Consider the following 14,497-nt stretch of genomic DNA (forward strand, 5'->3'; position numbering starts at 1 on the left):
GATAACTAAGCTTATCTTCATGTCCTCCCTCAACCCTGCTTTTGTCTTTGTTTTTTTGGTACCACTATTTATCCAGGTCAGAAATGTGTATATTTGTCCTTGTCTTCTTTGCATAGTCAGTCAGTTGCTAGATTCTCTGTTTTCTTACTCTGAATCTATTTTAGCTTTACTCCATCCCGTTTGCCACCTAAAGGGAAGCTATTGTTTCCTCTGCTCAACAGTACTTCTGTCAGCAAATGTGTGCCCCACACCAACCAGTTCTCCAACTCTGGACACCAACTGGGTGTCTTAAAATTCAGTTCTGATATCAACTACCTGGAATTAGCACAGACCCTGTAGGTTAAGGGTTCTGTCCCAGAAGAGTGTTCCCCAACTTCAGATACTAGTTGCAAGTCATAGGTAATACCCTGTACTTCTGATTAATTAGCTATAAATCAGGGTTCCCAGAACTACCTTCTCAGGTTTAATAATTTGCTATAAAACTCAGGTTAACACTTATGTTTATTGGTTTGTAATAAAGGTACCATGTATAACCAGATGAAGAGGCAGATAGACCAAGGTCTGGAAGGGTCTCAAGCATAAGAGCTTCTGTCCCTCTGGAGTTGGGATGTATTATCTTCCAGCACATGGATATGTTGACCGAACCAGAAGCTCTCTAAACTCTAAAGTTTAGGGATTTTTTTTTAAATGGAGGCTTCATCATATCATGGTCAAGTCTCCAGCCCCTCTCCTTCCGTGGAGGATGGGGGAGTGGGGCTGAAAGTTCCAAGCTTCTAATCATGGCTTAGTCTTTCTGGTGACCAGCCCCCATCCTGAAGCGATCCAGGAACCCACCAAGAGTAGCCTCATTAGAATAAAAAAAGTGATCCCCAGGAAATTCTGGGGGATTTAGAAGCCTGGGTAAGATGTTCCTGTTGCCACCATCACTCAGGAAATTACAAGAGTTTTAAGAGTTCTGTGTCAGACAGAGACCAAATATATATTTACTATTTTGTGCCCCCATCACTAGTTGTGACTTCCATCATCTCTTGTCTTGATCACTTCAGGAGTCTCTACCCCTGAAATCTTTCTTGCTTGGAGTCATAGGTGTCTTTCTAAAACATTAGATTGTATCACTTCTCTGCACCTAGCACAGTATTTTAGGTACTCGGTAAATATTTGTTGACTAAAAGGTGAATGTGTGAATGGGACTTTTTTATTTTTTAGATTTTAGAAATTAAGCAGATTTTAAAGTGAAAACTTAGACTGTATTTGTTAAATTGATTTGTATAGTTCTTTTATGAATTTATCTTTATAACAGTATATAGAGTTTTGAATGATACTTCATTATTCGATCAATATCTACTTCATTGTTTAAAGACAGGATTTTATTTTAAAAATAGGAATTTGTTAGAAATTCATGAGCTAGTCTAAAGCATGGGCTTTTGAGTCTGAGTAAACAGGATTTGACTTCAGGCTCAGTCACTTTATCCTATTCTTTTAACCTTGAGTTACAGTTTTGAGGTTTGTCCTCTGAAAAGTGAATGTACGTTGTGGCATTGTTACGGATTGAGTAGATAATGTATGTGAAGGTGCTTGGTATGTAATAGGAATTCAGTAGATTTTGAAATTACGAGATAATGCTGTAATATCAACTGCGTACTACAATTTTAACTTAAAAATTTTTGTCTTACAGATAGTGTGTGTACCATATCAGTGGCGTATAACTATGCTCATGATTGTTCTTGTCAATGCCCTTGTATCTATCATGGTGGAGGTAAGCACTTCAGATAATTGAATGGCTACATTGCTGCTTTGGGATTCTTGGTGATTTAATAGTCCTGGGGGAAGAGGACAGGTAACATTATGGAAGCCCACAAAGAGTCTCATTTTAGTTAAATTGAGTTAGCTCTCTCTTCTGACCTTCTCCATGAACGGATAATCGTCATATTAAGTGATATGACGTAGCTGCACTCATACAGATAGGAGAAAATAAGCAGTGAGTTAGCAAAAATTAGAAAGGGGAGAAGACTGGTGCTCAGGTGGCCCCTAAACTAGTAAACCAGTGGTATGAAATCAGAGTGGGTGTGTATCACCAGAGACCTGTGATATACAGTAAAATCTTCCATTTAAGGAAGGAAAGGAAGGATGGGGCTTTCTCCATGAAATGTAGTAAGTTTTAATAGCAGTATATTGACAGTATAAAATAATGACCCCTGTGAACTTACTGGCACTGATTACTGGAACTTCCTCCTTGGTATTTACTTTTGAGTTTACTCTGGAGGTCTTAAGTCCTCTTTGATCCATTGTATATTATATAGTTATTCCTTCAGGGTTGCCTTTAAGTTGGCTTCTGTAAAGGGAGCTAGTAAGTTCTCATTTGCTGCTTATTAATAAAATTTTGTCTGTTCTCAGAACTATTATGTTCACACCTACAGTAGCAATATCTGAAATGGAAGAAGGAGATACAGTTGTGATTTTTAAGTGAAGGGTTTCTTCATAGGGCAGGCTTTTGAATTAAAATTAGGTAATTTGTGGGAAAATATGTATACTTTGGTGATAATACTTCTCGACTTGGAAATTTTGCATAATTTGTTATCTTTCTAAAAGATGACTTGGTATTTAAATTTGGGCCTTAGTGGGCAACATGGATATTATGTTATTGATCTTTTCAAGTTGCCCCATGGAAGGTATTTTTGCTATTTTATGGACACTAGAAAGCACATCCAAGATATTGTATTTTAAAAGCTTTCCTTTTTCTATGGTATAAGTTCTCTAGTCACGCAAATGTTATTTAAAACAAAATTCAAAGGAAAACAATTTTGGGGGAATCCTCTCGTAATCTCTTAATTTATTCTCGCTCACTATCAAAAGAATTATTTGTGTTGGATTCTGATCAAGTCACTCATTTATAGATACAGAATTAATATTATGTTAATTCAATGAAAATAATTCATTGTTAAGAAAAACGACTCATAAGCATTATTTTAATATGGGAAGGACCCAAGGATTCAAATAAAAGCCATATTTTGTGGAAATTTTAGAGGTCCCATTTTATCAAGAATTTTATGGTGATTTATATTTGTTAACAAAAGTTCTCTTGTAAAAAAAAAAGTTCTGTTGTTATACTTAATCCTTTTCAAATATTAACAGAAATTGTCTATATAAAAACCAAGTCATGTTTTTCACTAATGATGCAGCATTGTATGAGCCTTTTAAAATGTGCACATTAATAAAGAATGACTTAGTCATTTTTAATTCTTAATTCACTGGAATATCCCTCAGAACTTCTTCCTTGACATGGTCCTTTGGAAAGTTGTGTTCAATCGAGACAAACAAGGAGAATATCGCTTCACCACCACACAGCCACCACAGGTTGGAAATCAGCACTTATCTCCATTCTTCACGTGTGTTTAGGCTCTTTGAGTTGTGTGCTCTGCCTTCTGTAGGATGGTGTCCTGTTGTGTGTTGCCTCAACCTTTTTTCCTATGCCTGGCATGTCATTCCCTGTAAGGAGTCCTAGAAAATTCTTGGCAAACATTTGTTACAGGTTTTTCAGGACTTCAGAAATTTCATAAGTCTCTTTTCCATTCCAATCCTTATCTTCATTGTGTATAAAGGTCTTATTCTCAGTGGTGAGAGTTAAGTTTTCCATTTTTCTCTGGTTTCTGTGTTTACGGTTTTCATGAGTCCCATTAGAACCTAAATGGGACTCATGTAAACATAGTTATGAAATGGGAATTGTTCATGAATCAGAATTCAGAGGCCAAAAGTTTGAGGAATTATTTCTGATCCCTTGTCAGCAATTACTGTGCCTTAATTTTGGGTGGATTTTTGGCTTTTCCAAACACAGGTCTCTCTTCAGAAGAATTTTCAGAGACCATGCATATCTTCATATAAATCCTGGCTTAGGACTTTTGATCTTCTGGATCCATTCAGTAGCATGTTATTTGAAAGATACGCAAGCTCCATCGTAAGAAGAGAAGAGAAACAGATGAATAAAACCCATTTCCCGGTGTTTGGATGTTGAAGTGTAGTCATATACTATAACATGACAGTCGTATAGTATATAACATGTATGTTATAGAGTATGTGTAGAAGCGTATGTATGTACTCATACAACATACAAGATAATAGATAAGGTCGGTCTTATTTTTTTTAACCAATACCATTATAGCTCTGATCCAGCCCGTTTGGGTATAGAGAACTTGACGATACAATATCTCCCCACCTCATTATCTGACCTGTTACCGTTTGTAGGTAGGTGATGTGCTTTTACATGTGATTTCTTAATCTTCCTCTCATCCTGAGGCACAAGAAAAGCCTTCAGAGTTCAGGAGGATTCCCTGGCATTTCTGAGTTGGACCACTCACTTACTTTTAGCCTTCTTTCACCGAAGTAATGACTTCCTGAGCTTTATTTTGGTAATTCAGCAGGCTTGATGCCCAGAGTAATCTCCCAGATGCTCTCTTTATAAGAGGTCCCGTGGAGTGCTGTTGCCTTTTCTACAGCTTTATGATGAAGAATGAGAGTTTGGTAATGATGGGATGAGTCTGGCTTCAGCTTCAGTTCCTTTTTCTCAAAGCAGTGTAGTGATATGGCCACAGCTGTATCAGGGACTCACGTCCTTCAGCTAAATCTCCTCTGGGTCCAGGTTTTTTTCCTTTGGGTTACCTCACTACATGACTTCAGAGGGTCGATTCTGGCTCATGTCAGTCCTCATATGAAATGTTTGTATTGGCAAAGGCCCCAGCCAAGGAAAACATTTACATTGAGTTTTCAGCATCTCCGAAGAGTTCTCTAAGTGTTGATCTAAACAGGAAATGCAAGGGCACCTGGCTGGCTCAGTCAGTAGAGTGTGACTCTTGATCTCAGGGCTGTGAGCTTGAGCTCAATGTTAGGTGTAGAGATTACTTTTAAAAAAAAATCTTGAAACAGGAACTGCAGGTTCTGAGGAGGCATTAGACCCCTATTTAGTTAAAAGTGTGGGTATCATAAGCCTCCTTTAAATATTGAATTGGAAATTTCTCCTCACTTTTCAACCAAAATTAAATGGGAGAAAATTCTATCATTTGCTAATGGAGCAAATGTTAGTATCTGTCCTCCTTATTTTTAAGAATTTATGTCTCCCATGTGAAGTCCTACCTCTGAAGTATTCACAGGAGAGAGTGAAGGTAGGGAGTGGTCTGGCACAGGCAGCTCCGACATCCCCTGTGTTTGCCACTTTGTTCTGAGAACCACGGAGTAGACAAGAATTTTAGTCTTCAGTTTCTGTAGTCATGATTAAGAAAGGTTTGTTTTAGTTACTGGCTTTAGAAAAGAGTTTTTGTAGGGGAACCTGGGTTGCTTAGTTGGTTGGGCATCTGCCTTTGGCTCAGGTCCTGATCCTGGGGTCCTGGAATCGAGCCTCGTGTTGGGCTCCTTGCTGAGCAGGGAGCCTGCCTCTGCCGCTCCCCCTGCTTGTGCTCACTCCGTCAAATGAATAAATAAAACCTTAAAAAAAAAAAAAGATAAGAATTCTTGTAATGTTTTGCCACAGAATGATACACTTTCTGACACTCCTATGTGTAATATGGTTTCACTATTCATATTTGTGACCCTTCAAGAACCAATCAGCTACTCATATTACCATAAGGCTATGATTCTCAATCAGAGACAGTTCTGTTTGCCCCTCCCCACCCCAACATTTGCTGGTGTCTGGAGACCTATTTGGTTGTCACAGTTGGAGGGGAGAGGGGTTGCTACTGGCATGAAGTGTAGGTAGAGGCCAGGGACGCTACTAAGTAAACACCCTACGGTAGTAGGCAGAACAAACCCCTCACAACCAAGAATTTTTATTCTATTCTATTTTATTTATCTTTTTTTTTTTTTTTTTTGAGAGAGAGAGCAAGAGAGTGTGCATGAGTGGGGGGTGGGAGGGGTAGAGGCAGAGGGAGAGAGAGAATCCCAGGCAGGCTCCATACTCAGTGTGGAGCCTGATGTGGAACTCGATCCCATGACTCCTGAATCATGACCCAAGCTGAAATCAAGATTTGGGTGCTTAACCGGCTGAGCCATCCAGGGAGCCTCACCACAGAGAATATTTAGCCCAAGATGTCACTAGTGCCAAGGGTAAAGGTGAAAAAGAAAGCAGAGGTGAGAGTAAGCTGCTACATCAAGGACTTCTGCGGCCACTGTAATTCTGCTCTGCCACAAACTCTCATTCCATGTCTGCCACTCTGTGCTCTTTTCTACCAAGAATCACATGAGATCTTCTCAGACGGCAACTCCCAACCATCTCTATTAATTCTGGGGGGAGAAAAACCCCATTTCTCTTTTTCCCTTCCTTACCAAATAGACCCAAGGGCCATTGAGTTGGGTTGAAAGTTTCAGAGCTAGAGACCCTGGATTAGGCACCAGGTCTTGTTGGATTGGGAAGTCAAGAACCTTATCTGAAAATCTCTAATAACTTTGCCTAAATATGCGGTGATCTACAAGGCACACTGTACAACACCTCCAGCATCCTCCCAAATCTTAAGGTATTTCTAACTTCACTTCATACAGAAGGAAGCAACATTCAGTTGACTTGCCAAGGTTATGCATCTAATGAATAACAGAGATGGGAGTCGAAACCCAGGGTTTCTGATTTCAAGAGAGTTTTCTATAAAGCTTTTACCCCTGTTTAGGAAGATCTGTGCTGCATATTATCTTACTAAGAAGCATTTGTGCATATCCCACGTCTGGTAAACTGAGGCCACTTAGTGGTAGATGCGGACCTAGGATCCTGTCATCCTGTAGTTTGATCCTGCCTGAGGATTTGTGTCTGATTATGTTTTCCTTTTGTGGGGAAAGGCAAGTATTAGCTGTAGTCTTTATGCCACTTAGAATATTATTTGAGACTATTTAGATAGAATGGTAATTCTGATTGTCTTTATTTTATATTCAGGATTGGTATGGAAGAAGACTCCTATGAAAACCACAGTATCATTACAACATTTTCCCACGAGCATGGCTTTATATTTTACATGCTACCCATGAAAACATTTCCTAAAAGTTAAACTGACATCGGGATTCTAGAATGAACAGCTTGGATGGTCTAAGAAGCAGGAGAATTTTAGCTGTAGATCTTTTTGAAAGTTCTTTGTGAACCTCTGCTGGACTGTGGTAGCCTCTTACCCGTCTTGGAGGGGTACACTTGATCGTTAACCATTCCTTTCGGGAGCTAATGAGAAGATCCAGTTGCTACAGCTATGGTGTTCTCCTGCTTCGGGGACTTACGCCGAGATGTGTGGGGAGATCTGAGTGCTCATTCTAGGCCCTGGAATGCTCCAGCTCTTCGCCTTCTTGTGGCACAGAGCTTGTGTTTCTCTTGCTGCCATCATCTCTCCCTTGGTTCATTTCTCATTCTAGCATGCCTGTAGCACCTTTTCTTTCCTCTACCGGTGAATTATAGTGTATTTGAGGATGTATGTGGTATGTTTGTGTTTGTAAGCTAACCTGTGCTTGCCTGTAGTGTATTTTATGTGTATGATATTAGGGAAGGTGAGGTACAGGAACAGAACATTTCTAACTATAGTGGAAGGGGGATTCCCTAGTGTTTCTTGGGAGTTAGTTTATTTTTTCCAAATTACAACAAGTGTACTTGTTTTTAATAAGGAAATGAAGATTTCTTTTTTTTAAAGATTTTATTTATTTATTCAACAGAGATAGAGACAGCCAGCGAGAGAGGGAACACAAGCAGGGGGAGTGGGAGAGGAAGAAGCAGGCTCATAGAGGAGGAGCCTGATGTGGGGCTCGATCCCATAACGCCGGGATCACGCCCTGAGCCGAAGGCAGACGCTTAACCGCTGTGCCACCCAGGTGCCCCAGGAAATGAAGATTTTTTTAAAACATGCACCTTAATGTAAAAAGATTTCTATTTAATCGTGATTCTGTTTGCAATGAAATTATTTTTAATTTTATTGCTTGCCTCACTTTCTACAGGTAGGAAACAGTGGACTTAGGTGTGTGTGTGTCTTAAATTTGAAGATACTGGACTGTGACTTTCCTTAACTCAGCCTCCTATGCATTGTTGCATTGCCCTTCAACCTGGCCGGTTCATCTGGACAGACAAGACCTATATGTTTTTGCTTTTTTTTAAAGTCAGCATTCACCTTTAGCCTTTTCCTGTGATCCTTTAATAGTGCTACAGGCTGTAAAACAAAAAGTGACAGCTTTCAGATTGATTTAGGAACAGTGATCTTTTCCACAATTACGTTGAAGAATTTAAACACCTTGGGGGAAAGATAGATCCAAGTAGTGAGTCTCTTCTTAGGTTAAATATTAAGGTGTATTATGCACGTGCCTATGCATGTGGATGTGGAAAGGAATTACAGTTGGCCCTTGAACAACACAGGTGTTAGAGGTGCTAACCGTCCCCCTCCCTGTGCAACCCAAAATCTGTGTTTAAATTTTGACTCCTCAAAAATTTAAATACTGGGGCCCCTGGGTGACTCAGTCAGTTAAGCTTTTTTTTTAAAAAAGATTTTATTTATTTATTTGACAGAGAGAGAGACAGCCAGCGAGAGAGGGAACACAAGCAGGGGGAGTGGGAGAGGAAGAAGCAGGCTCCCAGCGGAGGAGCCTGATGTGGGGCTCGATCCCAGAACGCCGGGATCAAGCCCTGATCCGAAGGCAGACGCTTAATGACTGAGCCACCCAGGTGCCCCTGACTCTTGATTTCGGTTCAGGTCATGATCTCAGAGTTGTGAGAGTGAGCCCTGCGTTGGGCTCCCCTGCTTGTTTGCATTCTCTCTCTCCCTCTCTCTCTCTCTCAGGTAAATAAATCTTAAAAAAAAAAAAAAAACAAAAAATTAATAACCTACTGTTGGCCTTACTGATACTGTAAGCAGTCAGTTAACACATATTCTGTGTGTTGTATGTATTATATACTATATTCTTACAATAAAGTAAGCTAGAGAAAAGAAAATGTTATTAAGAAAATCATGGGGGGGGCACCTGGGTGGCTTAGTCAGTTAAGCATCTGCCTTCTGTTCAGGTCATGATCCCATGATCCAGCCCTGTTGTTGGGCTCCTTGCTCAGAGGGGAGCCTGCTTCTCCCTCCCCTTCTCCCTCTGCCTGCTGCTCCACCTGCTTGTGCTCTGTCAAATAAATAAATAAAATCTTTAAAAAAAAATCATAAGGAGGAGAAAATACATTTTCAGTACTGTATTTATCAAAAAAATCTGCATAATTGGACTTGCACAATTCAAACCCGTATTGTTCAAGGGTCAGTTGTGTTTGTTATTTGGATCACGTGAAGAACCCTATTATCTCTTTCATATCCTAATGCCAGATATTTTCTTGTAGACTTCTTTTAAGGTGATGATAATTCTATTTAGCTGTGACAGTAAGAGGCTACTAGATAAATGATCTCTAGTGCCCTCCCTTGTTACCCCTCCCCATCCTCAGACAGCTTATTTTTGCCTGTGAATTCCTGGTACCAGTGCAGCTTATTGTGTTTTATTGACAGAATAAACTAGAAAACCTTTAAATGTTTTAAAGAGTTTTTATTTTAAAGTATTTTTGCTGTTCTCCACTGGCCAATTTAGAAACATGTTTCAAAACATGTTATAGCAAATTTGCTTTCCTTGATGATGATACCATTTTGGGTATCAACATTAGAATGCCCGTCTCAGTTATATTACGTTTCATTTTGTGAGGTTACTTCAATTGAGATTAAACCTAGTTGCAGCTGGAGTTAGGTGTTGACGGCACAACAAAACAACCTGGGATTAAAATTTTGCTTTGAAGGAGCAGCAGCCAGCATAATTAGAAATTGACTGTTCTTCAGAGGTGAATGTTAACTAAGGTCTCAGTATAGTCATTTTAGTTTTATCTTATTTCAGTGTTATCTCAAATTTCAATTAAATTTTGGGGGCCTATTTTGAATTTACATTTTTGTATAATAATTAGGGACTCCCTTGTTCTTCAAAGATTATTTATCTAAGATCACATTCATTAAAAACATTAAGATTGATCCAGAAGGATTTTAATGCCAGCAGAGCTTTTTATAGTGAAATAATACTAGAAATAGTACTTAATTTATACCTTTCTGTGTACGTCTTTCCAGTAGTGGACCACCAGGGAATCCATAATTATAAAATGAAAAATTTTTTATATTAATGAAAATGTGTGAAAAGAAGTGATTGACAGTAAACATAACCTAAGTTCTAATTTTGACATAACAATATTTTCATCATGCCTCATTTTTTGAAAGATGACATTAAGACTACTAATAATATTTTTACACTACTCTTCCAAAAATGATCAGCTGGCTAAATTGCTAGGAGCAGTGGTATAATCTGGGATAGAATATGAGGGTTTCTGTATTAAATATTAAGTGTTTTCTTTCTGAATAGTTTAAAGTTATTCTTAACACATTTGATATTTTGTGTTATAGAATCATAGAATCCAGATCTGCAAGTTATTTTAAAAATGTATCTGTACAGAAGAGGATAGGTACATAAAAGTAAATAAAATGAAATTGCATTGATGATTTAAAAAAATCTAATCTTAAAAAATATGTTCCTCAATAATTGAAAGCTGATTTCTTTTTACTTGGATTTTTTTTCCTACTTATTTGTTGTACTTAGAAGTCATTTCCTCTTATTTTTGTGTGTTGATGTATTATGCTTTTAAAAAGACTTTGTTAAAAACAAGCAGACCTTAATCTACTAGTGTTTCTTTTTCCCCCCTTATTTTCTTAGGAGTCAGTGGATCGGTGGGGAAAATGCTGCTTGTCCTGGGCCCTGGGCTGTAGAAAGAAGATACCAAAGGCAAAGTACATGTATCTGGCTCAGGAGCTCTTGGTTGATCCAGAATGGCCACCAAAACCTCAAACAACAACAGAAGCTAAAGCTTTAGTTAAGGAGAACGGATCATGTCAAATCATCACCATAACATAGCAATGCATCACTCTCAGTGGTATGCTAGTAGCAGGAGAATGTAATTTTAGGACATTCTGATCCTGTGTGTCGGAATGGCACCATTTCAATTTATATCCCTTCTAATATAGTAGCTGATATGAGAGCTTTTTTCTTCTTTTTTTAATAAACGAAGCAAAACAGAAAGATTGGCCTGTCAAATTAAAAATCAGTCTGTAAAGTCCTGTATCTTCATTCAGTAACTACATATTACATATATTTCTAGAATTTTCTTGTTACCTTCAGTGATACTCTTTATAGAGGGTACAGAAGAAAGTTGATATTTGATAGGTTTTTAGACATTAGCTTCTGAGACTTGGTTTATCCATTTAAATTTATTTTCACAACCCCCTTATTAGAAAAAGTCCTCATTTATATACCAGCCCAATATTTGTGATGGCAAATAAAAGGGGTGTTAATGAGCCTCCAGTGAAAATTGGTAGAAAGCCTGTTTTCATTTGATTCCAAAATTTCTTCCAAAGAATTCCATATATACATACGCCAGTTCCCTTCGATGGCCTAGGAGTTTTATGATGTTGCTTATAGAACAACTCAGGTAATTTCCATTTATGGTTTTATATTTTCTGTACAAACTGCCTGGGTTTTATTTTTCTAATCAGCAAGGTGCTCCAACTGCCTTCCTCAAAGCTATTAAATGGATCTTGTGGTAGGTCTGCTGTCAGTAGTACAGTTAACTTCAGCTAAATGTTGTGGAACCATTTTCACTAGGAAAAGAAGGTTAGTTTTTGGCAGTAGATGTAGATCTGTCTAATATCTCGGTTTTATATCATTTTAAATATTTTTATTTTCTTCGTTTTCAATTAACGACATAGGATAATAGTGCATTGGGTTTGGTTTTGCTTTGTTTTAGGTTTTGAGTTAGACTTTAGCCTCCTAAAATGTTTAAGTGTTGATACATGTCTCTCCTATCAATAATGAGGCTTAAAAATGAGTGGTTTTGAGTGCTATTTTTTCAAAGCAGTATGAACTTGGTGAGTTTGTTTTATGCCATTAGGTGGCGCCAGAGGTCGGATGCTTACAAGGAAGCATTATTTGGTTGTAAAAATTTCTGGGAGGAAGAAAAATTGAAATAAAGTTAAAGAATAGACATTCATTGAGCCAAAAGAAATGCGAGAAGTATTTTTCACCGTTCTCTTTTGTCCGGTTATGTTTAAATTTTAAACAAAATTAAAGTAACTTTAAAAATGCGTTTCTAGGTAAGATCCAGCAGTTTGGCAAAGCCACGGTTACGATAAACGAGAAAACTGATATTGCTCTAAAATGGACACTAAACTCCTAAAACTGTGTGATGTTATCCTATGTTCTTCCTTAACTGGTAGCAGGCTTGTGCTTTCCACTTCCAGCTGATCATTATCTTCCTGATAGATATTTACCAGTTTGTCAGATGTTAGCCAGAACTATAGCACCACACGGTTCTCTTTTTTTATGCTGCAGAGACCTGAATGATGTTAGGTAACTATAGGAAAATGTAAGTTACACTCAGGATCACTGTTACTGCTATTGCCACTGATGATTCTTACAACAATATAATCAAAGTTTTCCATCAAAAAGTATAATATGATATTAATACACATTAGATAAGAACAATTGTTCCATGAATGATTCTATGAAGCTATGCATCTTAGACCTCTTGAGCTGTGAATTAGCACTGTTTTCTATAGTTACTTACTCTCTTGATCATTTTCTAATTTTCACATTAATTTTCAATATGTACAAGCATTATTCTTAAGTGATTTCCCAGAATTGTAAATTTTATTCTTTGATTTAAATAATGAGGCATATAATTAAAGTAATCGCTAAGTAGCAGCTTAAAAATCCAGTTACTGGTTTGTATTTAACATCTCTAAGAGCATGGTCATAAAGAGCTATGTTTTTACACCCTTCTTTTTTTAACATTTAGATTTTATAAGGGTTTTATATTTCATTTGTCCATATTACTCTCAAAGGAGTGAGGTTTTTAGGTAGGTGGGAGAGCATTTGTAGGAAGGTGGATTTGAGCATAGACAATGTGGGTTGTTCAAGTTGCAGTTGATGGTTTCCAGAATGTTATTTGAAGAATATCTGTGAATCCAGGTGTGGTTCCTACTCAGTGCCATAGATAGACTGAGTTCTCGCTCTGTAGGTCACCGTTACATAGTAATTTTGATTCTGAACTTCACATTAAATTATTTGAGTGTATACAGACCTAAATTTAAAAATCTGTACATATCTTATTTTGATGTATTAAAGATTAATAAATATTGCCGATTTAAATTTTATTTATGCACATACTTAAAGGACAGAAATGTCCAGGAAAGTAATTGTTAAATAATGATATGTAACTTTTTAACTTTTTAAATAAATAACAAGACTTTTAATGTGTGTCTCCCTCAGGGTTGTTTAAAGTTCCCCCCCCCTTCAAATATAAATAGTGGTAACTATATGTTTTGTATCTTCTAGCACCAACTGCTGTAAAGCAATGCTGCAAATAATGCTTGAATAAAAGTGGCTAAGCCAACAACAAAAGAAATACTTTTTATATTAGTTTTATAATTCTTACATTCGAGAGCTTACCAAATTGCACTTGCATTTAAACAGAACTGTCGCAGTCTCCGCTGTATTTATTTTGTCTCCCATGTTTGTGAAGATACTGCACAGTTTCAGAGGCATGGTAAATAACATATCAGTGTTTATGTATTCTGTTCCCCAAATGGCTATAGATACAATATCCGGAGAAGAGCAAAATTCAAGCTTTAGAAAACATTCTAAGATCTCACGCATGCGATTTTTGACATATCTGAAAATAGGTTTTTGTATATTTATGGTGGGAGGTGGTTGGGAACTTTTGACAAAATGTGGGATGTTAATTTTTGTACAGTCTGTGGGCATTTACAACATATTTTTAATGTAATAAAATTTGGTAATTATGTGCACATTAAATTAATAAGATAGTTACTTCCTGTTATGATTTGTGAATTCCCTAAGACTTTGGATTTTTTTTAAGTAACTTTATATCAGAAATGATACTGCATCTTTATATTTTTTAAATTGTATTGCTGCTCAAGAATGGTACCCTGATGTCGAAAAGGCATACATTCGTAATTGTACATTCAGCACTGTAAATAACCTTATGAAATCTTTTTTGGATTGAAGCTATTCAAAATAAAAATTTAAATGAATGAAATAACATTTTTTTTCCTGTGTCGTCATACATTTGTTTGCCCTTTAGCCGTACAAATACTGCTCTCTCTGGATTTATTTTCTTACTTCACACTTTCCCACTTCCTTTTTTCAACTTTGCATTTTTGAAGGGAATGAAAACCACATCCCACATATGTATCACATCATGTGTGTGACCATCCCGTGGAAACCCATTCATTAGCTACAATGTAGAACCAAATGTTAAGTGGAAAATCGTGAAATGTTGAGACTAGAGGCTTATACTCTATTAACAGATGGGAAGATCAAACGCAGAGCTAATGCCATGTAACACATTGTAAGTTTGAAGTGAAGTGGCAGCCGTGGGTGCAAAAGGAGCACTCCGAAGGAGAGAGAAACTGTGGAACCAACCATG

General features: G+C 37.4%; 1 protein-coding gene across 5 annotated transcripts in view; it reads left to right on the forward strand.

Moving 5' to 3' along the window:
- Positions 1-14,110, forward strand: part of ATP13A3 (ATPase 13A3) — an 87,540-nt gene extending 73,430 nt beyond the window's left edge. For 2 of the 5 annotated variants that reach the window (XM_019801980.2, XM_019801979.2), the window contains 3 exons: positions 1,676-1,756; positions 3,265-3,354; positions 10,708-10,905. In XM_019801980.2, the coding sequence (XP_019657539.1) occupies positions 1,676-1,756; positions 3,265-3,354; positions 10,708-10,905 (369 nt within the window). Of the gene's footprint in view, positions 1-1,675; positions 1,757-3,264; positions 3,355-3,832; positions 5,852-10,707 lie in introns of those variants that run through there. The other 3 variants (XM_011227723.3, XM_034660895.1, XM_002921449.4) reach the window with 3 other exon arrangements.
- The last annotated feature ends 387 nt before the right edge of the window (positions 14,111-14,497 follow it).

This window comes from Ailuropoda melanoleuca, chromosome 1 (assembly GCF_002007445.2).
Source record: "Ailuropoda melanoleuca isolate Jingjing chromosome 1, ASM200744v2, whole genome shotgun sequence".
NCBI lineage: Eukaryota > Metazoa > Chordata > Mammalia > Carnivora > Ursidae > Ailuropoda > Ailuropoda melanoleuca.